General features: G+C 50.9%; 1 protein-coding gene across 1 annotated transcript; it reads left to right on the forward strand.

The window, feature by feature from the left end:
• Window positions 1–3,434: 3,434 nt before the first annotated feature.
• On the forward strand, window positions 3,435–27,447 carry LOC135888048 (TBC1 domain family member 24-like). Its single transcript, XM_065415861.1, has 7 exons — window positions 3,435–3,573; window positions 7,891–8,926; window positions 10,858–11,016; window positions 21,874–21,937; window positions 22,952–23,047; window positions 25,144–25,426; window positions 27,302–27,447. The coding sequence occupies exons 1-7, from the start codon at window positions 3,435–3,437 to the stop codon at window positions 27,445–27,447; spliced, it is 1,923 nt and encodes a 640-aa protein (XP_065271933.1).
• The last annotated feature ends 170 nt before the right edge of the window (window positions 27,448–27,617 follow it).

The following is a 27,617-nucleotide window of genomic DNA, read 5'->3' on the forward strand; positions in this document are numbered from 1 at the left end:
AAAGGCTGGAAGTAAGGATTTAAGGGGGGGAGGGATAGCTCAAGTGGTTGGAGCATTGGCCTGCTAAACCCAGGGTTGTGAGTTCAATCCTTGAGGGGGCCACTTAGGGATCTGGGGCAAAATCAGTACTTGGTCCTGCTAGTGAAGGCAGGGGGCTGGACTCGATGACCTTTCAAGGTCCCTTCCAGTTCTAGGAGATAGGATATCTCCATTAATTAAGGCTCAAGAGAGAAAACCCTAAAGTCTTTGGCACACAGCCTGAATGATGAGAGTGAAACCAAGTGCTGGCATGAAGAATAGAGAGGTCCAATCTAAGACTGCTCCCAGCAATGTATGAGGAGGAGTGGACTTCATATGCCATTCTGAACAGCATTTCTTTAAGCTCTTAGAGGAAGTCCTTGAGACAAAAATAAGACACTTACAAAGACATCTGATCAGAGCATGACCTAAATACATTAGACAGATAGAAAGACACTGCAAATTCAGGATTAAATACGAAAGGAACAAAGAAGGAAAGATCAGATGTTGCTGTCATTAGTGAATTAAGGTTACTTGAGTGAAGGATTTCTGTATTTTCAAAAATGTGACTTGCTTTTAAGTTTAACCTTAACGCTGAATTTCCTAGGTTTCTAATGTTTGTTTTTTGATCATTCCCATGTTCTTGTCAAGTTTTTTTCCCCCTTTAAACTGTTGAGCTATACTCTTAACCTGAACAACATTTTTTTGAATATATGTAGAGTTTGGAATTCTGTAAAGCGTTTTGTGGCTCTATAAATCAATCAGTATTAACTTGAGCTGGAACAAACCGGAAAATGATAATGCATTGGAAATGTGCCTGGAATTACTATGCTTTTGTGCTTGTAATATAACAGCTGTTAGAGTGGCACCTTCCAACATGAAAGGCCAGACTCTGGCACCCTTTCTCAAGCAGAGCAGTAACTTACTTTGCAAATACCTTCATCCCATTGAAATCATGGGATCTGTGCATGTGGTCAGTGACTGCTAGGGTGACCAGACAGCAAACATGAAAAATCGGGACGGGGGTGGGGGGTAATAGGAGCCTATATAAGAAAAAGACCCAAAAATCGGGACTGTCCCTATAAAATCGGGACATCCGACTGCTCAGCATGAGTCAGGGTAGCACAATTGTGCCTTAGGATACAGGACACAGTAAAGGGCGGGGCATTGTTGTGCTGATCCAGGACAACCCCAGGGAAGGAATAATTCCCTCCTTGCTCCAGGGGATAGAATTGAGCATAAAGATTACACTGTATAGAACTGAGAGGGAAAAGACCTGCAAGGTCATCAGATCCGCCCTCTTGGGGGGCAGGGGGGAGGGGCTGTGTACACTCGAGAGAGCAGAGGACATATCAGATATTACCCTGGTACCAGAATCCTTAGCCCAAAGGCCAAACCATTGTGCAGGAACTTCTGTCCAACAACAGAAGTGGGTGAACACCTTTTACTGACATTGGTGTTCCCTGGAGTGGTGAGAGTATGCTCATTCACACCAGTGCAAAGTGGGTGCTCCACATGGGTGCAATGAGAATGGTCGCATCTTACACAGGTAAAATGATTGTATAAGGTGCAGGGCAACAGAGCATTTGGTCCTCAGGGAAATGCTATGGCAGTTCTTCTCTGAGGCCTTGACCCAGCTAGGGCAAAACCTGAATCCAAGGTAACCCCCCCCCCCCAACTAATCTGGTTTAAAGGTGTTCAACTGCATTCACACTAAAAAAATGAGGAGTCCTTGTGGCACCTTAGATACTAACAAATTTATTTGGGCATAAGCTTTCGTGGGCTAGAACCCACTTCATCAGATGCATGGAGTGGAAAATACAGTAGCAGGTATAAATACACAGCACATGAAAAGATGGGAGTTGCCATATCAAGTGGGAGGTCAGTCTAACGAGACAATTCAATTAACAGTAGGATACCATGGGAGGTAAAATCACTTTTGTAGTGGTAATGAGAGTGGCCCATTTGAAACAGTTGACAAGAAGGTGTGAGTAACAGTAGGGGGAAATTAGTATGGGGGAAATTAGGTTTTGTAATGACCCATCCAGTGCCAGTCTTTATTCAGGCCTAATTTGATGGTGTCCAGTTTGCAAATTAATTCCAGTTCTGCAGTTTCACATTGGAGTCTGTTTTTGAAGTTTTTTTGTTGAAGAATTGCCACTTTTAGGTCTGTTATTGAGTGACCAGGGAGATCGAAGTGTTCTTCTACTGGTTTTTGAATGTTATAATTCCTGATGTCAGATTTGTGTCCATTTATTCTTTTGTGTAGAGACTGTCCGGTTTGGCCAATGTATATGGCAGAGGGGCATTGCTGGCACATGATGGCCACTCTCATTACCACTACAAAAGTGATTTTTCCTCCCTTGGTATCCTACTGTTAATTGAATTGTCTCGTTAGACTAACCTCCCACTTGGTAAGGCAACTCCCATCTTTTCATGTGCTGTGTATTTATACCTGCTACTGTATTTTCCACTCCATGCATCTGATGAAGTGGGTTTTAGCCCACGAAAGCTTATGCCCAAATAAATGTGTTAGTCTCTAAGGTGCCACAAGGACTCCTTGTTTTTTTTTTGCTGATACAGACTAACACGGCTACCACTGAAACATGCATTCACGCTATGTCCCATGTGGTGTTTCAAATGAGGTTAGCTGACATGATTTTAAATAACACCTATTGTCCTTGTCTAGGCAAGGCCTGAATGGCCCCAGTGCACTTACTGACAAAGCATTGCCTTCATGTTATTCAAGCCAGAATTGCATTTCAGCATGCGTCCTATTGATCAAAAGCTCCTCCACAAGCTCAACAAAGTGGCACATCTGTAAGTGACTGTAATTTTGTTTTTCCTCTTTGCATCCTGCAGCCCGCTGGTGAGCCACTTGACGTTTGCTGTACACATGGTTCTATTTCTGTCTTCAACAAGAACCAAACAGTCCAGCAGGAAGCGGCTGGAAATTATTTTTTTGTGTTTATGTTTCATCAGTTCAAGGACAGATCGTCACTAGAGGACACACATTGAGAAATCCCCGCCCCCGCCACCTTGTCTCTGTTTGGCACACGGCTCTAATTTTCTTGTGAAACTGAAGTAAGGAATAAATTGAAGAACAAGAAAATAAAGTTTACCCTTGGGGAAAAAATGATTGGGTTTAATGATCCTGTTGCCGTTTCGATCACTATCTCTCCCTGTTGCTGATTTACCTCCCATCCTGTCACTAGCCACGAGGTCTGGGCTAGGAAGGGGCTGGTGGAGCTTTTTAACAGCTCCACCCCTTGTATTGTTTACATCAAATAAGTGTTGGCGGGGGGCGGGTGTGCTAACCCTACGAGGACTCGGGTGCAATAAATTCAGTGTGGGAGACGAGCCCAGCGGAAGCTGCTTGCTAGGTGAGTTATAATTTCACACATAATCCCGGAGAGATGTTACAGGTTGGGCTGGGCCTCCCTGGCTCCCCCAGGGGTGCTGCAGAAGATTTCCCTTTGGATCAGCTGGGAAAGAGGAGCAGGTCCTACTCAGCCCTGGTGAGCTCAGGTGGAGGTGATATGGAAGCCACACAAGGTAAGGCCGCTCCTGAGAGGGAGCCGCGTCCTTCTAGACAGACAAATACAGCAGCTGGTAGAGAACTGGTACAAAAAGGATGCATTTGATCTCTTTTAACCATGCGAGTGCTGCATTATGTGTGAGGTCTGTTGGGCCCGGCTAACCCCGCTCTAGTGCTCTGCCATGTTTCGATGCAATGCTGGCTTTCTAGAGACATGCTGGTGCTTTGAAGAATGTGCTTCACGGCTAGGAGGCTAAAATCAAGCAGAGATCTTTTATAACAGGTATGGGTGAACTAGTCTGACCCAAATGAGAACCAAGGGACTGGATGGCTCAAGGGATTGCTAACAGGAGACAGGGCTTTGCACCTCTAGGTCCCTGGCTTGGCTCTATACTGACAGAGACAGAAATCTGGTTATCTGACAGTTGCTCAGTGACGTGTGTGAAATGAGTTGGTGGGCCTCCGTCTAATCAAAATCAACACAACAGCCTATCACAATCTGCTCTCACTGCCCCCAAGGATGCCAAAGGTTGAGTAGACCACGGAGACTGAACTCTCCCTTGCCCCAGGTCTGGGATGGGGCATATTGCCGGGAACAACGGGGTGCAATAGGATGGGGAAGCTTGCACTACAGCTGCCCATGCTGTACCCACTGAAGCCTGGTTAGTGGTCCCAAAATTTCAATTTCCTCTTGTCACTGCACGTCAGGGTTTCTGGCCAGTGATTAGGGCTGAAATAGTCATCTATTTTCCTGACCATCTGAGAACGGGGAAGTAGTGGTAATCCAGAAGGGTCTGGTCTCATGAAAGTCCTTCTGGAGCTTCCCGCCATTAGTTTGTCCTTGAATGTAGATATATTGGAGCAAAATAAAACTTGTGAGCTGAATATATCCTGCTTCTAAAATTACTGCCTGCCTTCGGTTATACTCTCTCTGTTGTAAGGACACCAAACTCAGATTATATCATAGATTGGGTCCTATTTTCACTGGGAGCCATTACTCCATGTATGCTGGTTACATACTGGCTTGTGCTACTGTAGATGTCCTGAAAGGTAAACATTAGAAAAATCTATCATCCACCCAAACAACCAGTGCCTGCTTTTGAGTAGGATTATAGCAAAATTTGCTATACACTGCAATATCAGCGCAAAGCAGTCATGCATATAATCCCTACGGAAAAACCCACCCCCAGAATGCACTGGGAGACTTGATACTTGGGGACAGCTGTTCCCCCTGCATGCATGTGTTTGTACCAAGTGTCACCATTTTTGTGCATTATGAAATGCAAATGCTGCCGTTGGCCTGGTATATTATTCACAAGCTACATATGTAAGATTAATAAGGAAATTGCTGACTACTCACGAGGGCAGCAAGCCAGCTAATTCTTCGGGTGGATTTGGCCAGGGCAGAGAGTTTCCTCTGGAGCGACTTTAAAATCAGACTTTTCCATTTTTGTCTCTGCTTCAGAATAGGTGTTTCTCCCACACACTGAACCTATGAACCCGCTGTCTTTCATTATATGTGTATGTATGTATGTATGTATGTATGTGTGTGCACACACACACCCCCATTCAGTCCGAGTGGCTGTTTACATGGGAGATTGATCAGTACAGCAGCAATACCTACAGTGGGTACAATTTGGACTGGAGTGGGAGGCTGTAGCCTTCTACACTAGCTATACACATACACAGTCTGAAAGCAGCACATCCAGAACACACTTGGTGAATGCAGTATATTCCATCCCAAAGACTTCCCTGCCAAGGCAGGGCCCAGCCAGTGTAAGTAGAGAATTAATTTGTTCTGCTAATCAATTATATCCTTGCAATTAATAAATTTCTAGCGAAATTCATCCACCTGGAGCCCATTAACATCCCATCAGAGAGGCTGTAGTTGAGCTCTCTTTACAGCTCTAGGGGAAATACTTCACAAGGTTCTTCTCCGAGGCGCTCGAGCTTAGCCAGTCTCAGGCTTAGGATAAACAGATAGACACTGTATAAACTTGCTGAAATAAAGAACACGTGGGGATCTCCTCAGATGAGTGATCCAGAGAGAGTTCCCTGCCTACGGTGGCTTTTCCCCTCTTTTGGCTAATACACAGACTCCAGTGCAAAGCCAGACCCATGTGGATTTGAGACCTGTAGCAGGGAGGGTGGAAACAAGGGGCTTCCTTTCTAACATGAGGAGTTTCCCCCAAGATCTTGGTGATCTGTTCAAATTGAGGCTCAGGCTGGCTCCAGTGGAAAAAAAAAACAAAACAAAACAAAAAAAAACCACACACAAACTCATGAACAGACACCAGGTTTACAAAATGCTGCCTGCTGTGTGTAAGCAGTTAACAGTGAACCAAACAATGACACACCTGAATAGGGGCAGAGAAGGGCTCCTTTTCCAGCAGCCCCTGCCCCCGCATAGTCTCTCCTGAAGTGCCTGGAAGCAGGGGGCAGATTGGCAGGAGTTTCCAGCCTCAGAGTAGGACACAGTGACTTCTAGGTGCCAATAATTCAGAGATTTGTAGCAGGGTGTCAGGGTGCCTACAAGGCAGGAGGACACTTTTCATGGGCTTCTGCGGGATTTAGGGGGAGGGGGAGCAGGCGATCGAGTTTGGCCCCCTAGCAGGTTTTTAGTGGGTTTCACTCAGCTCCATTGATGCTGGCAGAGGGGCGTACATGACCCCGCATGGCACCGGGCTCACTGACAACGCTCAGTCAACAATAAAGAATAACAAGACAAATGAAAACTCTAGAGCATGTGGTTGAGCTGCCATTGTTGGGGAATCAATGGGGCCCAGTAACCTGCCTCCTGGCTGCTAAAAAGGTCCCTGGCAGGAGGCACCTGCTGCCTGTTATATTTGATTGTGGTGCAATGCTCCTACTGCTCTAGAGCAGGCTCTTTCCAGAGTTCCGATGGGGGCACACGGACCAAAGCATGCACCTTTGGTGGTGAATCCTGCCCCCAGCTCAGAGCCTGATTACACAGACCCGAGCTGGGAAGGGAAGCCAAGTGCTATGGGGTGGGACAGAATCCTCTCCCAAACCATGAGCGACACCACAGCGACTTCAGCAGCTGCCACAACAGTCTCAGGATTGCAGTGGCTCTGGCTGCCAATGCCCTGCTCCCACTGCACTGGGGGGAATAGATGGTGGATAGGTAGGGTCCTCTCTGCCACCCCATCTCCCCAGCAAAGCTGTATGCTGACTCCCACTGCTCTGTGGAACTGAGCAAGTCCTGCTAAGAAGGCAGGAAGGAGAGTGTGGGGTGAGAGACAGATTGCAGAAGGACGAGGATTAACATTTCTTCCACACTTACTCACGCATTATCCAAGAACAGACTCTTTGGGGACCAGCAGCCAGGCCCCTAACTCTGAAGGGGTCACCTGCCTGGTTTGAGCAAGCTGTACAGCCTATTGTTTGCACTCCTCTGCTATTGCCTGGCTTTATGTCAGCAGCATTGCTATTTGGATCCAGAAGCCACGCGGCCTTAATTCAATCCATCTCCGGTAACATAAGCAAGGGATGGACTGGTCCAGTCTGCTTGAGAAGCTCAAAGCATCCTGAACTGTCTGGTAGTGCATTTTTGCCCGACAAGGCACAATTCTTTAGAATTCCCCACCAGATAAAAATACAGCCATTCACCAGACAGATGAAGAGGAGAGTGGGGAGAGGGAACTGGAGAGGAAGCTGTTAGTGTCTCTGAGTGGTACAGAGTCTGCAACAGGCATGAGGTATATCCACTGTGGTCTGAACTTGTAGCATATTGTCCTGTTCTATGGCCCAGCCAGTCCATCCCATATACACACCAAGTTTGATTTACCCCTGAGTGGCACAAATTGTTAATTGCCTCAAAGTCAGAGTTTGAGACTTAATATTTTAAGTTTTTTTTTTTAATTAAGTTTTTAATGTACCTGCCATGCTGCTAAAAAGGCACCAGGTACCCCCAGCGCCAGGTACAGGTTCTTTCTGTATCATGTTTATTCAGGAAGAGGCCATTATTTCAGTGGGATATTAATCAATTATGTTGGTTCAGGCGGTTCAGTAAAAGAGCACCTGTGAAAAGGTGAAGATGATGAGAACTGCTCTAGTTCTCCAAACCCAATACAAGAACTTCCTGTTTTGGGCAGAAACATGTTCTTGCTATTTAAATACAAATAGGTTGACTCAAGCCTTAGCCGCAGCTGTCAGACAGAATTAAGCACTCTGGCAGATGGTGATGAATTGTGTTGAATAAAGTGTCTGTTCTATGGAAGAGCTCTGTGTAAGCGCGAAAGCTTGTCTCTTTCACCAACAGAAGCTGGTCCAATAACAGATATTACCTCACCCGCCTTGTCTTTGTTCTATAGGGCCAGCTGATTCTCCTCAAGTCCCAGTGCTGATCATCTCCGAGGCTGAGACTTGGGACATCGATGCATCCTCTTGCATGGGCTGTGGACAGTATGTGGATTGGGATAAGATGCCCGAGTTGGATCAGCAGCCAAGCGCTCACAGTCAGAGTCTCACCCAAACCAGCAAAGAGCTGAAAAAGCTGGCAAGAGAAGGCCATTGGGCTACCAACCATGCATTAAGAGCTCGGACTTACCAGCAAATCGTCCAGCACATCCCGTGCCGGCTTGTGACCCCCGACGCTCTGGTTTACAGGGATGTTGCAAGCAGGCTGTTTGGAAAGCAGAGTGTGAGCTCCCACCCCTTGCCTGAATTCCTTGGAGGGTGCAGGATGCCCACTTACTGCCTGACTATGGAAGGTGTAACCGCCGTGAAGAAAATACTCATCTGCCTTGGCAACCTCTTCCCCGACATCACCTACAGCCCAATCCTCCCCGCTGTTGTGGCTCTGCTGCTGCACTACAGTGAAGATGAAGCTCAATGTTTTGAAAATGTCTCTCGCCTCGTCGCTTGTAATGACTCCCATACCAGCTACATAGACCAGTCCTTCCTGGCCCACCAGGCCTCCTGTATGACTTTTGGGGATCTGGCCAAGAAGCACTGCCCAGCAGCCCACAGATTAATAGCCAGCACCTCTGAGAATGTCTTTGAGGTCTATTCTGAATGGTTGGAGTGGATATTTGGTGACCTTCCATTTGATTACGCTATCCGCGTACTTGATGTGTACCTGCTGGAGGGACAGAAAGTCCTCTACCGGATTGCTCTGGCCTTGCTGAGGCAACACAGGCTCTCGATGACCTCCGGAGAACTGGAAGTGACCAATGTCAAAGGAGATTTGAAGGCTTTCATGCAAAACATTAGGGAACACATGACGGCTGACAAGCTCCTGGAGAGAGCCTTTGGTATTCGGCTGTTCTCCCGCAAGGAAATCTGGCTTCTTCAGATGGCCAACAGGAAAGCGCTAGCGGAGAAAGGTGTAACTGTGGTGCAGCGCAGGTAAGACTGATTCATTCACCAACATAGCCATGTGATGTTCCCCACTGCTACTACAAACTCCACCTGGGGAGAGATGGCCTTACAAATGCTTGAGAGAGAATGGGAATGAACAGAAATTATACAAATTGGGCCAAATTAATTCCTCTCTCCAATGCAATCTGTGCAGCTGCCTCAGAGACAAATTGTCCCTGGAGTAACTAACTGCATGAGGGATGAGTGGCACTCAGAAAACAGCAGTACTCACTGGTTCCCTTCTTTTTTTGATGAAGGAAAAGAAATTAAATAAAGGAGAAATTGCTGAATTGGGACCCCCCTACACACACACACTTACTTGCAGGCCTTGTTAATTAGAATACCTGATGAGCAGAAACCACATTTTTAACAGTAATGCTGGTGTTTGGGGACTTTCAGAGCCCGCCATAATGGAGGGCTGGAGTATGGAGTCAGAAAGAAGTGCTATCTGCACTGAGAAAGGAACTAAGCTTGACTGGGACAGCTACAAGGGGCAGCCCAGTGAGTGTGTTTGGCATGGAAGGAGCAGACAGGAACAGACAGTTGTGAGGCAAGCCACACACCCTGTGATGTTACACAGCTATGGAGAGACTGAGAATGGCTCTTAAGGAAGCAAACACAGAGCACCACAATGAATCCGAAACTCACGAAGTAACTAAGCACCACAAAATCAACGGATGGTGTCCCTATTAAACAGAACCACCATAGCCGTCAAGCAGCAGTCACAGCTATTAAGTAAAATGGCACTTAAATAAGTTCCCTGGGAGCATAGGTGTAGTTTGGCATCTATTTTGGGGGGAGCAGCTTCAGTCAGGTCAATAGGGCCACATATGGGGGAGGAAGGTGCAAATTCCACAGGTGCCCAAGGCTTGCAGTTTGAGGGGGGCAAATTGGCAATGCCCCCTCTGTTACCCCCCCACCTCCCAACTATGTGCATGCCTGGGAAATGTCCCCAATCAAGTACATTTCCTGTGAAAAGCAACAGAGGGTCCTGTGGCACCTTTAAGACTAACAGAAGTCACTGGACCCTCTGTTGCTTTTTACAGATTCAGACTAACACGGCTACCCCTCTGATACTTTCCTGTGAAAGTGTCTCCTATTTAACCAGCGTGCACTGTACTAATATCAGTGAAGGGCTAAGGACATTGGTGCCTAGTATGTGCTATGACAAACACACACAGCTCTGCCAGGGCTTCTCAGCCTGACCTGCAGCACTCTGCTATTCCAGCTGGTGACCCACACAGACCAGTTGATGCATCTTATACCCAACCATCCCGAGGGTGCCATCCCGAGGGTGACCAGATAACAAGTGACCAGTGCCATCCCGAGGGTGACCAGTGCCATCCCGAGGGTGACCAGATAACAAGTGTGAAAAATCAGGATGGGGGTGGGGGGGTAATAGGCGTCTATTTAAGACAAAGCCCCAAATATCGGGACTGTCCCTATAAAGCTGGGACATCTGGTCACCCTAGCCATCCCTTCTGCCTGGCTTGGGACCCCACAGAAGTCTGTCAATGCTGCCCTCAGCCCCCATGCACAATCATCTGCTGCTACATTGATGAGCATTTTGGTTGATTACTGTTAATCGTTAAGATTGCAGCAGCATGCAAGGGCTCCAGTCAGGATCAGGACCCCATTGTGGTAGGTGCTGGACAAACAGATGGTGAGACGGCCTCGGCCCCTTTGCAGGACCTAGCACAACAAGGCCCAAGATCAGGGCTCCAAGCAGCTATTGCAATATTAATTTATTAATAACAGGGAGTTTCCAATCTAAATGACACAAGAAAAGCTGAAGCACTGGGGACTAGGTTATAACTTAATAAGTGCCTGTGTCTGCCATTTTTTAGACACCCCATGGTCTTGAACTACCGAAAGCGAAGGTAGCTCTGCGCCTCTGAAATCTTTCCTCCCTCCCACAGGCAGCTGTTCCACCTGGCAGTAGACATGCTGAATTTCAGCTCCGCCATCGTAACTGCTCAGGAGATGCGCATCGTGTGGTCCTGGATTCCTGAGAGATTCTCCCTATTCCCACCTGTCCTGTTATTCTCCACCTCAGAAAACGGATACAGTCTGCAAAGGTACAGGGACAACTGCAAAATTAGAGATAATGGACCAGATCCTCAGGTGATATAAATAGGCATAGCCCCTTTGTAGCAGTGCGGACTCACCCCTGTGGCGCCTCCTGCTGGTCGTCTCAGGGAATCAGCTCTGCCAGCCTTGGAGCACCCTCTGCAAGCCAGTGATCCGCCTTGCCGCTGGCCCCGTGTCCCTCCCAGGACCCCGGTGCCCCTTTATCTGGGGTGCTGCCCCCTGGCAGTACCCCCCTCAGTCTCTCCCCTCCCCAGGGAACCCCCACCCCCTATCCCCACCTTGCCTCAGTCGTAGGCTACTGCCAGTCACCAACTTGCCCCCTGGGGCAGACTGCAGTGTCAGCCACTCATCATAGGCAAGGTTGGGTCTGGACCTGCTGCCTCTCTCTGCAACCCAGTGCCTCTATAGGGCCTTGGACAAGGTCCTGCAGCCTGGGGAATTGCCAGCCTGGAGCTCCCCAGCCCTGCCTCACTCTAGGCACCCTGAGCTTCCCAGCAGCCAGGCCCCTCTCTCTCTGAAGGCAGAGAGAAACTTTTGAGCTCCTGGCTCCCAGCCTTTTTATACAGGACAGCTGTGGCCTGATTGGGGTGTGGCCCAGCTGTGGCCGCTTCCCCAATCAGCCCAGCTTTTAGAGCTGCAGCCCTCTTTCAGGGCTGATTTCAAGCCCTTCAGGGCAGGAGCGGGTGTCCACCCCGCTACACCCGTCAACTTGCTGAGCGGGGTCCTCCCTCTTTCATGCAGGCGAGCCGTGCTCGCCTTATTGCCGAAGAAGGGGGACCTCCGCGACTTACGAAATTGGCGTCCCGTCTCGCTCCTCAGCACGGACTACAAAATCGTAGCCAAGGCCATCTCGCTGCGGCTGGGGTCCGTGCTGGAGGACGTGATCCACCCAGACCAGACCTACACCGTCCCGGGCCGTAGCATCTTTGATAACCTCTACCTGGTCCGGGATCTTCTGGAACTTGGGTGTAGGGATGGTCTGTCGTTCGCCCTCCTGTCCCTGGATCAGGAGAAGGCGTTCGACAGGGTGGACCACGGGTATCTCCTGGGCACTCTGCAAGCGTTAGGCTTCGGACCTCAGTTTGTGGGTTTTCTCCAGGTGCTGTACGCTTCCGCAGATTGCCTGGTCAGGCTCAACTGGACCCTGACCGAGCCGGTCAGCTTCGGGCGGGGAGTGCGGCAGGGGTGCCCCCTCTCGGGCCAGATTTACACTCTGGCGATCGAGCCCTTCCTCTGTCTCCTCCGCAGGAGGTTGACGGGGTTGGTGCTTCGGGAGCCGGAGCTGCGGCTGGTCCTGTCGGCGTACGCTGACGATGTGCTCCTCGTGGTCCAGGACCCGGGCGACTTGGTGCGGGTGGAGGTTTGCCAGACCGTGTACTCGGCGGCCTCCTCCGCCCGGGTCAACTGGGTCAAGAGCTCTGGCCTGGTGGTAGGGGCCGGGTGGCAGGCGAGCTCCCTCCCACCCGCGCTTCAGGCCATCCGGTCGAGCGCGGGTCCGCTGCTCTATCTCGGCGTTTACCTTTCTGCCACGCATCCATCTCCGCCGGAGAACTGGCAAGGTTTACAGGGCAGGGTGACGGAGCGGCTCCGGAAATGGACAGGACTACTCCGGTGCCTCTCCCTTCGCGGGAGGGCACTGGTACTCAATCAACTAGTCCTGTCCATGCTCTGGTACCGTCTCAACACCCTGGTCCCGGCCCCGGGCTTCCTGGCCGACCTCCGGAGGGCGATTCTGGAGTTCTTTTGGCCAGGACTGCACTGGGTCTCTGTGGGGGTCCTCCATCTGCCCCTGGGGGAGGGAGGGCAGGGCCTGAAGTGCCTTCGCACTCAGGTCCATGTCTTCCGCCTCCAGGCCCTGCAGAGGCTCCTTTATGGTGCAGGTAGTCTGGCGTGGAGAGTACTGGCGCACGCCTTTCTGCGGCGCTTCCGAGGGCTCCGATACGACCGGCAGCTCTTTTATCTCGATCCGAGAGGTCTTCCGCGAGATCTCTCTGGGCTGCCGGTCTTCTACCAGGACCTCCTCTGGACCTGGAAACTGTTCTCAGCGACCAGGTCCGTGGCGGCCACCGGGGGGGCAGATCTCCTCACGGAGCCCCTGCTACACAACCCCCAGCTTCGTGTGCAGGTGGCGGAGTCCCCCGCGGTGTGCCAGAGGTTGGTCCTGGCTGAAGTCACGAGAGTCGGAGACCTCCTGGACTACGACCGGGGAGTCTGGCTGGATCCCCTGACGCTCGCTCGGCGCATGGGGCTCTCCAGGCCTTGTACTCCCCGGCGCGTACTTCAGGAGGTGAAGGCCGCTTTGCCGCCCGCTGCTCGGGTTTACCTCGACCACGTCCTGCGCGAGGGCACGCCCCGCCCTCCCTCCACCCCTGGTCCTCCGGACCTTTTTATCGGGCCCCTGCCCCGTGGACCCAACCGGCCTCCCCGCCCCTTCTCCGTGAGCCGGCTGCACGACTTGCAGCCGGTTCGTTTCCTGACCGCGCCAAGGAAACATCTCTACACGCTCGTGCTCCACACTCTTCACTTCCTCACCCTCGTGTCCCGCCCCGATACGAAGTGGCGGGACCTCCTGCCACCTGTCGAGGGTGAGAAGCCCCAGTGGGCCAGCCTCTATTCCACCCTGGTCCCGAGGCCCGCCGGGGATTTCAGTTGGCGGCTCCTTCATGGGGCCGTGAGCACGGGCGTGTACTTGGCGCGGTTTACCCTTGTCCCTGACACCTGTCCTTTCTGCGGCGTGAGGGAGACCCTGGCTCACGTTTACTTAGAGTGTGCCAGGTTGCAGCCCCTACACCGGCTCCTCACCGACATTATGTTGCGTTTTTGGTTACACTTTTCTCCTCACCTTCTCATTTATGCACTCCCTATCTGTGGCCCCACAAAGTCACGGGACCTTCTGGTCAACTTCCTCTTGGCCCTGGCTAAACAGGCCATCTATAAAACCAGGGAGAGGAAGTTGGCCGATGGAGGTTCCTGTGACTGTGGGGCCTGTTTCCGATCCTCTGTCCGTTCATGTATCCGGGCGGAGTTCCTCTGGGCGGCGTCCACCGGCTCCCTTGACACCTTTGAGGAGCAGTGGGCGCTGTCCGGGGTTCTCTGCTCGGTGTCCCCGTCAGGTTCCCTTCTTTTGACCCTTTAATCGCACTCCTGTCCCTGTTTTTACATTAGTTGTCCCCCGTGATCATTTGGGTTTTAGGTCCTGTGGGTCCTCCCCTTAGGCTGGGGGGAGGTTCCTTTAGCAGTGGAGGAACCCAATAGGTACACCCGTCAACATTAATGGCACTACACTGATTTACAGCAGTGGAGGATCTGGCCCAATATGTTTAGCCAAGGAAAGGAAATAATATCTGAGCAGGTTCCTAAGACAGATGGTCTGTTGGATGAACTTCCCTGAGGCCCATGGCATAGATAGCTTGACAAAGGTTTCTGTAGAGTCCCTCCTTTCTAAATCTTAAACCCACATATTCCGTTCGACGGCTGTTTTACCTGACATGCAATGAGTTTGGTGGGTCTCAGTCCAATCCACTGGGGACAGGTGTCCACAGCACAAAACCACCATCACTATCATCCTTGCTGGGGACAGGCCAAGGACTGAATGGGTCATGAAGACTGAACTCAGTTCTCTCTCTCTAGAGATGGTCCCTCTAGGTCAAGGTTGAGGCATGTTAACAGGGGATGTGTCTGGAGCTGTGAGTCCATGTATAAGGAATAAAAGCTCCTTTTGCCCTTGGAGTTTGTTAAGTATGAACCTTGGGAACAAGCCTGTCCTGCTCCTCCTCCCCTGAGCAAGCATGTACTGGGCACAGCAATCCCCGGTCTGTGTTCTGCCCCCTCCATCCTTCCAGCAGAGGAAGTAAAGTCTCATACTCCAAACTGCTGTTTGCTTCATGTGGCTGTGGCTTCTGCTGAGCCCTCCTTAGCTGGCAGTGTTAGAGGACCAGACATGCAGTGACCACAGTGATGAGCAGGGTGTAAATGCCTGGACAGACAGATAGACAGGCAGTCAGACATTGCTCCTGCTCTCTGATCCAACTTATGGAAGCAGCACAGAGCAAATGGCAATTGGTGAACTTCACCATCACCTCTCCAGTTTGAAAATTAGCAAATATTTGAGCGTTACATGGGCTCCCCAGCCCCGATCCAACAGGTAGTGGAGCCCCTGGGACTCTTCCCATCAATTGTAATGGGCTTGTGAATGAGGATTTCCAACCCCTCCTTTCACTCCAGTGACAGCCGGTGCCCAGGCATTGATTGTCCCCTCTTGGCTCCTGCTCACATTTCTCTGCCAGGCTCAGAACTTGCTTTCCCACCCCTTGGCCTGTGCAGCTGCAGCGTGTCCTAAGAACAAGAGAGGGCGCCTGCAGCACAGGATGCGAAGGCAGCAGCCTTCAATGCATGGCAGGGAGCAGCGCTGGAATGTCAGCTTGCAGACAGGGCACAGCTCCTGTCCCCACAATGCTTCATAATAAAAGGCAGTTCCTATGTGTTCCTGGTTCCCAGAGGCGCCTCCTCCAGGGCAGAAAAGAATGTAAAACACTGGGGCAGCCAAGCCCAGACTGAGATTGCCAAAGGGACCAGCTAATAGCAGTAGCTGCACTACAAGTGCTAGATAGGCACAGGACTTACTGATCCTGTCATTACTGAGTGCTTGCAAACAACGTTGACTTCATTTAACCTAGTCTTTCTTCCTTTCTTTCTCATGATTTTATATCCTCCCACATCTTCCAGTCCTTCTTCCTCCAAAGATCTTCAGTTACTGCCCCCCTTCCAAAAATAATCATCTTCCTTAGAATAATCTTAGACTAGATGACCCTTACGGTCCCTTCTAACCCTGTGATTCCCCCTCCGCTCCACTCTGAGGCTTGTGTAGACACAAGAGTTGCCCCAGGAGAGCTGACACTGACTTAGCTAAACCAACCATGAGTGTGTGAGGTCACATTGCATTAGGGCCTGCACCGGTGCACCCCACATTGCATTTGAAGCCATGGGTGAGATTTTCAAAAGCATTCCATGCTGACCTAACTCTTCTGACGTCAGTACTCCCATTGACTTGGAGTTAGGACAGTGTGGAATGCTTTTGAAACACCCACCCCATGCATCTACACAGCGTCAATCGCAGCACATTGCAGTATGGGTAGGCATCTTAGGTTACCTTCCACTGCTTCCCAGATCACAGCATTCAGAGCCAGTTTTGCAGCAGATTGTAGGGCTCCCTGATTGAGGACCCCATCAAACCCAAGTCCTGAGTGCTGGGCTACGGCACCACATCCAGCCCGGGCTGCTCACAAGTGCAGGGCTTCTGGACTTGTGTTTTGTTTTTTGTTGATTTTGCGGGGGGGGGAAGGTGGTGGGGGGCATTGGATAAAAGGGCATTTAAAGACTTCTTTGGATAAAAGAAACCAAAGAATAATTACATGAGATGGGCAAACAGTCATGTTGGAACATTTGCTTCAGCTAAAACTGAGATGCCACTTTCATTAGCAACCCTTGTCTCATCTTAGACAATCAGGCCACGCTTGCTTCTCAACACAGGACAGCTAAAGTAGAATATATTGTATATTTAGCAACCTTGACGAGGTTCCTCTAGTAGCTTAAGGCACGTACTGCTCCTTTTTTACTCCTCTTTCCTTTCCCTTAAGTGTTTGCTACAAAAAGGCCATGCTTCTTCTTAACTGCATGTAGCTAGGGGTGATTGTGAAATTATTTATTTATGCAGGTTTCACAGTTTAGACAAAAAGCAAACTGTGGCCCTCTGGCATTGGAGAGTTTGGCCACTGATCTCAGCAGGATCTGGCCTTTTATACTGATCTTGGTTAGCGTGGGGTAAACTGGATCGAATGGGGTTACACCAGAGCAGAATGGCTGTAAAATCAGAGTCAGGCCCTGATTTTATATCCCTCCCTTTCCAGCAGGTGCTATTTTTATGCTCTCCACCAAAACCCTGCTTAAATGGAATTAACATGTTCTACGGCGCGCTCGCTGCTCCTTTAGTGTTTAGATCAGTCAGCCAAATCAAAAGGGAGGGGAGGCTCTCTGTGTCAGCATACAGACATGGAGCTGATACTGTGCTCCTAAATGAGCCCTTGAATGATGGCAATGGGTTGGTTCTGGCTCCCACTCCGGTGCCTGTTCCCAGGCTGCAAATAACATGCAAGGGGCTGGGGAAGACTTCAGTGGATGCAGGAGCACTGTAGGGCCAACATAATTGGTCCTCTGCCACCCACCCTCGCTAATCCCAGCAGGGAGGGCATGCTGGGGGCATGGAAGGGAAGTATATGTAGTGTCAGGACCCCAGCTATGGGGGCGCAGGTCAAGGCCAGAGCCTGGGTTGGAGGGGACTTGATAACATGGTCCAAGATCAGTCTAGAGGGTCAAGGCCAGAAGCAGCAATCCGTACCAGTGTCATGCTCTAGGATCGGGTCAGAGTTGAGGTCCACAAGCTGCATCAGGTCAAGGCCAAGCGAGTCAGATGAAGTAGCATTAGTGGAATCGAGGCAGGGCGAGGCATCAAGAGTGAAGCAGGGGAACAGGAGTGAGGCCAGGTATCGGGGCAGGGGCAGGAACCAGGCAAGGTATCTGGATTGCATAACAGAATCTGTTTTCAGCAGCAAGCCATGGATCCACCACAGACAGGTAGCCTCCAGGTGTTTTCCCTAGGCCTTAAATAGTGCACCTGGGCCAATCAGGGAATGTGTTCAACTCCATCAGTCAGGACCTGCTTGGACAGGACATCCAGTGGTGCTTGAACCCGTAGGGCTCCCAGGCTGCCAGTCCCCACTTTGCCAGAGCTGTTGGGTGGCAGCATGGACATGGCAGGAACCAGCAGGCCTGAGGTTCCAGACAGACCTGTGGATCCTCTCATGTAGTGCTTCATGCTATGGAGATCCTGTGCTGCAGTGCAGCCACTCTGACTTACACTGGGGACGTGCTGGAATCCCGACAGTCCCTAGGTGGCCTAAAGCCTCCAGACCTGAGGAAAACACAGGGCAGAATCTGGCCCAACGGGCGCTCAAGGGGCACAAGCACTACAGAATCTCAGACTCATAACATTTAAGAAAAACATCCAGGTTAAAACAAAGCTTGCACTGCAACCACACCACCCAGTTCAGTCTTTTCATTCTAAGCCTGGGAATCGAGGTAAGGATGCTTGGCGAGATTTTATGTCTGGATTTAGCTGAACAATTACCTGCTTCGCTGAGCAAAACTTATGGCTTTAGCATATCCATAATATGGCTACTTCCTCAGTTACTACACCAACACACAAGTTGCTGGAGCTAAATGATGAACTGCTTCTGCCATTCCCCCTTTATGAGTTTGCACAGGCAGGCTGTTTAACATAACAATAGAGCAGCTATTGTTCTCCTCAATCTTTTACAGGTTGCTGTGGCTTGCTGTGTTTGAAACAGGTTCTCTGAACCCCTAACCAAAGAGATCCTGGGCCAAGTGCTTCCCTACAAGCTAAATCACATGGGTTCTGTTGAGGATGAGTAAAGCCCTTGGGTTGTAAACGCTAGTAGTGTAAAGCAAGGGTGCCTGATCCCCCACAATATACCACCACCACCTCCAGGATGGCAATGGAAACCCCTGTAAAAGCCAGACAGGGAATTACACAAGCTGCAAGCCACAGAGAGGAAGTGATGGGAAAAATGTAAGGAAGGACCGTCTAAGAATGGGGGCGTGGCCTTGGAGAAAGGGGGAGGGGCAACTCATCTGGAATCACACTATACAGAAGGAGCTAGAACACCTCAATTCAAAGTCTGTATCCATCAATGCAACCCTGGTCATCAGTAACTCTTACGGATCTAAAGTGCCATCACGTGTGCTGGGCCCAGCAATTCCAGGACCAGAGATCCTTGCTACCTTATCTTGCAGTGCATGAAAATGGCTCCTGATCTAGAGGCTCGCGTCAGTACTCTGCAACCCCCTCCTTCCTTGCTGCTCTCTCCCTTCCTCCTTTGGCTGCTTTACTTCTCTCTGTCTCTCTCTCCTTCCAGGCCAGCTGGCAAAGAGGCTCTCTTGTTCTCCTCTCCTGAACTGAAACCCTTGCTCCGCCAGCTACATGCTGTGGTGAGGGCTTCCAAAGCCAGGACTCTGTTCCTGGCTCTGATACTATCCATTTGTGACCTTAATCAGTCTGTGGCTGTTTCCACAGCTGAGAAATGGGGGTGACAATGAATGGGTGTAAAATGCTTTGAGGTGAAAGGTGCAATTCTACATACAGACCGAGCTCCCTCTTGCTGACTACCCCACTGCAGAGGAAGGAGCCTTCACCTCCAGGCAGCTGTGCAGGATAAAATGCTCTCCTATTTTCCCACAGCGTAAGCAGGACAGGCAGCCGGAGGTGGGGAGGAGAGGGCATCAGACATGGCTCGGAAGGGAAATCCGGTTACTGGGGGAGGGAAACCAAATGGCAGGGAAACTGCGGGCTGACAGCCACCATAATCGACGCTGCTGGGAAAGCAAGCAAACTGCTGGGACCCAGAGCACTTTCACATCACATCCAATTTGCTGCCACATCAAGGGGCCAGACAGTGGAATGACAAGGGACTGTTTAACTCCCCTGCAGGGTCGGTAGCCCCATCTCTGTGAGCCCCTGTGAATGTGACGGCGATGGTGGCTCTCTAGGAAGTCCTGCCCATACATGTGATGGAGCAACAAATGCAGAATGGCAGAGGGCCACTGATACCTAACACCCCTGTGGCTAGGAGCTAACAAGGGACTCTGGCTCAGTGCTCTAGAAGAAGGTGAAATCCCCCAACCCCATGGTCCTGCCAATCTGCCCTAGCAGGAAATTCCTTCTGACCCCTAACCCCAGGGATCAGTTTAATCCTGTGCCAATGATCAGGAATCTCTGCAGTTAGACATCTGGGGACAGATGACTTCCTGTATCACCTCAGGTCCATCTCATCCAACACCCTGCCTCCAGCAATGGCCAATAGCTGATACTTGAGAAGAAGGTGAAAAACCCTATGACGCACCTGGCTGATAGTGCAGGAGGGGGAAATTCCCCCTGAACCCTTCTCGGGACCAGCTGATGTCCTACAGCAGGAGATGTAATCACCTGAATTATATCACCATGCAGAGATACAGATGGCATTACTGGCACAGGAATGAGGCATCTTCTCTCTATGGTGTGGCACCACGGCAGAATGAAGTGACCCAGGAGATGTCAGAGCCTTTGCTAACCGTCTCCATTCTGCTGTAGCTCTCTCACTCACTCACCCTCTACTCCACCGTGGTGCACCTGGTGACACCAGTTACACAGCTATGGTAACCGTGTTAACCTGTACCTGTGAGCTCTCTGGCCCAGATCCTTGAAAGTATTTAGGCGCCTAACTCCCACTGAAATCAAGGGGAATTCGGTGCCTAAATATCTTTGTGGATCTGGCTCTTTGTGTCTCACCTTCCCAACCTGAGCCTCAGTGATACAGGTGGGACTGTCTGCTCCTAGTGATGCCATCTCTAGTGTCATACCCCTTCTGAGCAGCTGCTGTCCGGGAAATTGCTGCATTTTGACTGCTCTTTTTCAAAGACACAAGGTGGATCTCAACCAGCTCCCATCACAACTGGGTCCTTGTTCTTCCCTTTAAACTTGGAACCACAGGGAATTTCACAGACTCAAATCTGGAGGCCAGAAGAGACCTCGCATGGGTCTTTATTTCATTATATTCAGGAGCCAAGGTTCTTTGCAATGATTTAAAAAGGCACAAATGGATCATGGATAAAATAGCCAAAACAAGGAAACAGATGAGAGCAGCATTAGAAAAGTCAAGAGACAGGTTGGTAGGAAATGTGGTAAAATGGAGATAAAAATAAGCAATCATAGGGAAGGGACACAACAGGCCGTGGGGATTAGATTGGCTTGTCTGAGGCCTGCAATGTGCAGAACTAGCTATGGTGTCGTTCAGCCTGACCCTGAATCTCTGCACGGGATGCTGCCTCAACCTCTGCCTTGCTTGTCTGTTCCATTAACCAGTTTATGAATGTTAACCTGTTTGAGCAATTGCATGAACCGCCAACAGCAGTGATTCTGCAAATTGCCCACCAATGGGAAAGCACGTTGTGATGAGGTGTACAAACCCCACGCTGGCCTGGAAAGGGTTAACGAGCTGCTGTGCAGTCAAGAAGCCCTGTCCCACTACAGTGGCAAGGGAGGGGCTAAAAGAGGAGAGCCCATTTGGGGGCTGTCTGGGTGGGAGAGCAGATCTCCAGCTCTCCCTCTGTGAGTGTGATTCCCAGCTCCCACAGATGTACCCACACCTAAGAATAGCAGTGTGTCCACAGCAGTATGGGTGGCAGCTTGGGCTAGCCGCCCACATACCTACCCAGGGTGTCACTTCCCAGCTCAAATGCAGATGTACCCTGTGAGAGAAGCTGAGCTGGGAGCCAGGAATTGACTAGAGACTGCTGCCTCCTGGAGGGCAGGTAGGCCTGATGCAATGGTGTTGTCTTCGGTTCACTACCAGTGACTAGTCTGTTGTTGCTGGGTAAGACAGCTGCAGGTGAGGCCCTGCCTGAAGGGAGCGACAGCCAGGTAAAATCCTTTTGTCTTTTGCATCTGATCTGGGATCCAGCAGTGTTTTTTGCGAGGCCAGGAGCGACCCTGTCACAATCATGTTCTAATACCTGAAGGAGTCAGGCAAAGAAGCACTTAGGAGGAAATGTTAGGCCACAACCATGTGCTGGGTGTATTATATTTATATCCCGCTTTGCAAAGGCCAGTGACGAGGAATGTGCCAACCTGCTAGGCTCTCTACCCAGTAACCCTAGAGTAAGCTGCCAAAGCATGTCTCTCTCTCATCAGTTTCAAACTCAAACTGATACACTTTCTTTGTTGTCACTTGCAGGTTTTACTCATGCTGTGAAGGTTACGAACCAACAGTACTGCTCATAAAAACGACCCAGGGGGAAGTAAGTATTTCCCAAACACTGAAGAGCGCTGTGAGTGTGTCCCAGCTTCTGACTGGTCTGGGGAGAAATGCATAGGAGGGTAGCCATATGCTGCACCTGCTTTGGTAAACAGAGGCTAGGAATGGGCGACCAGGGATGGATCACTTGATTACCTGTTCTGTTCATTCCCTCTGGTGCACCTGGGATTGGCCACTGTCGGAAGACAGGATACTGGGCTAGGTGGGCCTTTGGTCTGACCCAGTATCGCTGTTCTTGTGTTCACACTTATTCGGGAATCAGGATAGTTATACTGGAATAACTGGGTTGTCCCATTGCCTTCTGTGGGTTTGCACCGACAGTACTGATTGGAACTTGTAACCCACCCCACTGAAGGTGTACAAGGAGGAAGAGATTCCATCCCCCTCTCCTATAGGTGGGCTGGCCCTGCAGGGCTAATAAGATTTAAAATTTATATTAGTCACTAAAACTAAAGCAGTGGCCCTGGATCCACATATGGGGCAGATCAGGTGAGTGAGAAGGGACCATTTTTACGTAGGCTCTGTCTACACTGGCACTTTTGTCGCTAAAACTTTTGTCGCTCATGGGTGTAACCCCCCCCTCCGAATGACAAAAATTTTAGTAACGAAAATCGCCAGTGTGGACAGCACTTTGTGGGTGGGAGCTGCACTCCCATCAACGAAGTTACTGCCCCTTACAACAACATGGCTGCAGCGGTACTGCTGTGCCGTTGTAAGGCGCACAGTGTAGACATAGCCTTAGTTTCCTTTATGTGTAGAATTGCACTTTGGGGGAAAATGCTGCCCTAAGAGCCACACAGGGGACCTCAGCTCTGATCTGCTGCTCTCGAAATTCCCACATCAAGGGACTCAAAGGAATGTGTGTGTAAATCTACTTTTGCCCCCACCCCCACCCCTGCTCGCCAGCCTGTCGTTTTCAGGATTCACTCTTCGTAATGCTTTTCCTGCTGGACTGAGTCATGAACTCCAAACTGTTCTTCTTACTCTCTCCTTCAAGGTGTGTGGTGCGTTCCTTTCCTCTGACTGGAATGAAAGGAAAAAGAGTGGGGGAACGTCCAGCTTCTTTGGAACAGGGGAATGCTTTGTTTTCAGCGTAAGTCTGACTGTTTCCTGGTGTATCTTGTTTATGGTTTGTATATTTTAAAGGTTGCTTGAGGTTTTTGTTACCCCTTGTAGAATTCAGATAGCACAGCAGGCAGGTACTAGAGACAATTCGCCAGTGCTCCTCAGTCCTGATAGAAGAGAATGCAGCGGAACACAGAAATCCCTATGTCAGGTCAGATCCATCCAGCTCAGTTTCTTCTCCATTCCAGTATCCCTCTAGTCCATGCTTCTCAGTGCAATAAACCCTGCAGTGTAAGGTGCAGTGTAGCCTGTTGGAGCTGCAGCAGGCTCCTGCCAAACCAGGAGACCCTCAGTGGTACTCTGTCATAGTTACAGTGTTAGCAGCACCTCTGACCCCTCTCTGGTCTCTCTGCATCCCCACAGGTGTCAGCCCTCGTGCCTTTACCTCTCCTGGGGCGGAATTCTCGCAGCCTCAGACCAGCCCTGGGCTATCAGCCTTTCCCAGCAGGTCTGCCTGGGTTCAGTGCCTGCCTCCTTTGGGAGCTTTGCTTTGTGGGGTATATAGTTACCAGACAGTCTGCTTACACCAGAGCAGCCTTCTTAAAACACAGGTCATTTAATCTTAACAGTAGGAATAAAACAAAACGAGAGAAAAGAGACCATCAGAGAACAAAAGATCTGCAGGCATGTCTATCTTCCCGGAGCCCAGCCCCCTGTGATGGGAGCCGAGGACAGTCTAGCTTCTTCACAGTGGCGGTGCTAGGCCACTGCAAACCACGCAACCACAGAGGGCTCCGAGGCAGCGAGGGACCCTGAAGCTCAGACTGGCCCATGAGGGCTTTCCATTTGGCCTGCCAGGTGTCCACTACTCCTTCCTGCTCCCGCTGGGGGCTCTGCTGTAAGGACGGCCCCATTACCCAGCTGTAGCTCCACCCAAGGCTCAGTATTCCCACGCTGATCTGCCTCTGAGCCCCCACCCTGGAAGACGCCCTATAGCTGGGAGTGAAAGGGGCCACCTGGCAGCCAGGGAGTGTAAGAGCCGGAGCTGCCAGGAGCCCAGAGCCAGCCGCAGCCAGGTAGCAGGACTGTCTTTACAGTCGCGCCCCCAGTAGGGAACAAGAAGGAACAGCTGATGCCCAGTGAGCCAAGCAGTAGGCCCTTGCTGGCGTCTCTGGCCCTTTTCCCTCCCCTGGCCAGGCTGAGGGGATCAGGGAGCAGATTCAAATGTGGGTCTGCGCAGGGATGCTGCAGCCCGGGAGCAGGGAGGGGAGCCAGCTGCTGGGAGCTCAGGGCAGAGCCACAGCTGAGTAACTGGACTGCCAGGACAGCAGAGCCCCCAGCTGGGAGCAGGATCTGAGCACAGGCAGGGGAAGGTGGGGGACAGGACCAGCTCTGGAGGGAGTCACCCACTGCTTCCCTGGGCCTCTCCCGGCACCCCAATTGCTCCCAGTCCCAGAACAGAGCTTTGCCGGGGCCAGGGGCCCCCAGAGAACAAACACCGCCATTGCTTCTTCAACTCTCCACTGGGGGTCTCTGTGTGTGAGAACAGCTTTTCAGCAGCAACTGCCTCCCCTCCCTAGAGAGAGTCTTTTAATCCAGCCAGAAGTCCTTTATCTCAATTTCCCAGACTCGGACTCCCGTCCCCTTGACAAACTGGTCTGGTGAGCTCAGCAGGGGATGGGAGGAAGACCACCAGTGGGAATGGCTTTTGCATCATCCCTTAAGTGTTGGCAAATGAGTGACTATCTGAAGTCATAGTACACTTTCCTGCCTATGTGCAGTCAGCCTCCTCTTGAATTAACCTCATATTCAGACAGTAAGACCCCATAGAACAATCAGACAAAACCATGTAGTATTCATGAACTGTTAGCTGCCCAACTTCCCTCCAGAGCTGGAGTCCTTCCAGCCCAACCAGGAGATCCCCCCAGTGGTACCACAACTACCCTACACCGTAGTGACATTATTGGTGGAGTTTAGCACTAGTAAGCCCTAATGACCAGCCACCGCTGATGGACCTACCTCTAATATCCACCTGAGCAGCCAACCAAACCACCCCACAGGACATCATCCATAACAGAAGGATTTGGAAGGCTATGCTGCCCATGTGTTGCCTTTGTTTTAAAGGTACGCCCTGAAATGGAGAGATACGAGTGGGTGTTCATCAAGAAACCAGAGCTGACCAAAGCAGTGCCGTGCTCCCCACGCCAGCGCCTTCCTTCTCCCGCCTCCCCTGTCCTCAGCACATCTCCTCCCGGTGGCCACTTAGCCAGTTCAAACCATCTGACTGTGCCCGTGTTGCAGAGGGCTAAAGGTCGCCTCTCCCCATACCTGGCAATCAGACACTTCCTCCTGCCTTCGAAAACAGCCTCCATGTTCATGTCCGGGACTCGGGAAGGAATCATTATCGGTAACTATGCTACCATTACATACCCGCATACACTCCCAAGAGAGACCACTTCCCCAAAGCACTGTGAGCCAGACTGTAATTTACACACAGCCCTCAGAAGGGACAGGATGGAGCTGCACCACTTTGCTCCTGAGAGCACAGCGGGAAGGTACATGCTAACCATCCCTTAGGATGCTGCAGCCTGATCTCCTCTCCATGGCTGGCTAGCACTACTGGCTGATGTGGCATGGGGCAGAGTAGATCCCTCCTTCTTTGCATGATTTGCACCCTCCTGGCTGCTACTATGGAGCAGTGGCTGCACTTGGGGAAGCACAGGGACTGCAGTGGTGTCTGGTACTTGTGTGTGAGCGTACGGTCTGGAACACCCCGCACAAGTGCCAGCTGCAGTTTAGCCCTTTGTATTTTGTATGTAAAGCAGCAGGAAGACGTGAATGTAAAAATTCCATCAGTGACTTTGTAACGATTCCTGACTGCGCCACACCGCCATTAGCTACATCATACACTTAGAGCATTGGGGATTAAACCCAGGAGTCTTGTGCCTTATGCAACTCCACATGACTTCAGCAAACTTACACCAAGGATGCATGAGGCTTGCTGTCTCCATAAGACAGGCATCTATCACTTCAGCTACAGAAGAATCTCCATGAGTTGTTAGCAGCAGTAAGACATTTATGCTATGAAGGCCAGCCACCAGGGGGCAGTGGTACACAGACACACTAGCCTGTACCTTACAGCATGTTGGGCACCAAAAGTAATGCTGCATTCGGCATGCACTCCAATTTAAGAAGCATTAATGTTTCATTGCCCTTGCAATCAGATGTAGGAGTAAAACTGAGGCCAAATTTGGTGTCTGTGAATTCAAGATTATGTTTTGCCCAGTCTCCACCCAGTTTAATAATTTAGACTGGGCTACTCAGGCAATCCCATGTACTGCCTGTACTGTCAGCTTCCCCATGAGGTAACTCTTACAGAAGCTACTTTATGAGAGAGAGACGAGTTCCAGTTTAGCATAAACGGCAGTGGACCATATAAAAGGTGACCAGATAGCAAGTGTGAAAAATCAGGACACTTTTTTTTTGGGGGGGGGGGGGGGGGATTGTTGCCTATATAAGACAAAGCCCCTAAAATTGGGACGTCTGGTCACCCTAACCATATCAGACCAAGGTCTCTCCCATCTCCAGCTGTACAGAATGGTCAAGGAGAAATAAAGCTGTAGCAGCTGAGACTTAAATGGTAGAGGTGACTTTGGGGCGGGCAGGGGGGGGGAGAGGCCATGCAGAGTCACGTGTGTCCCCCAGATTTCTGCCTTCCATTTAGCACAGAGGTTTTCAAACTGGGGGGGGGGGTGCCCCCCCAGTTTGAAAACCATTGCCTGCCTCCTGCCAGGAGCCGGCGGATCAGAAGCTGGTGGGAGCCGCCCGGAGCCGGGGGGTGCTGGCTGGCTGCTCAGCAGTTCTCTCTGCCCTGCTCCCTGAGCCAGGCCACCTCTGCACAGCCGGGCTCCCCTGGCATAGCTCCCAGCTGTACCCCTGATGTGCTTTTGCCTTTCCCCCAAAGGAGTCCAGCACCAGCCGGCCCCGTGGAGAGGGCCCCTGCCTGCAGAGCCCAGCTGCCATGAGATCCTCCCTGAGGCCCTTGCTCGCCGCTGTCCTGGTGCTCCTGGTTCTGCTGCTGCTCCTTAGCCCAGAAGCGATGCATGAGGTGGTCACGTGCCCCCCCAGAACCTTTAAATTGTGCCCCCCCCCACCATCAAAAGTTATGCATCGTCACTGATAAGTGGTATGGTTAGGGTTCTTATCAGACAGGCCGATCTCTCCATTCGCCCATTAACCTGGTGACAGCAGGTCCCCAATAGTGTCTGACCTTGTTTTGCAGGTGGTGGTGGAGGCCAAGCTCTGTACATTGATGCTGACCTCTACTATGGGAGAACGGAGCACTGCGAGACATTTGACAACCCTCCTCTCTGTCAAGAGAACTTCCAGGTGCAGCTCCTGGAAGCCTGGGGCTTTCGAAATGCCTAATCACCGTGAAATCGCCGCTCCCTGCACCATATTAAGGAATGAGAGATTCCTCTCCACTACACAGGATACCATGGCTGGTGATGAGCCAGTTGCCATCAGATAACACACAAATGCCTGACTCTAATGGAGGGAGTCCACACATGGATTTCTCTTGCGGCTCTGAACCTCAC

Source organism: Emys orbicularis, chromosome 13 (assembly GCF_028017835.1).
Source record: "Emys orbicularis isolate rEmyOrb1 chromosome 13, rEmyOrb1.hap1, whole genome shotgun sequence".
NCBI lineage: Eukaryota > Metazoa > Chordata > Testudines > Emydidae > Emys > Emys orbicularis.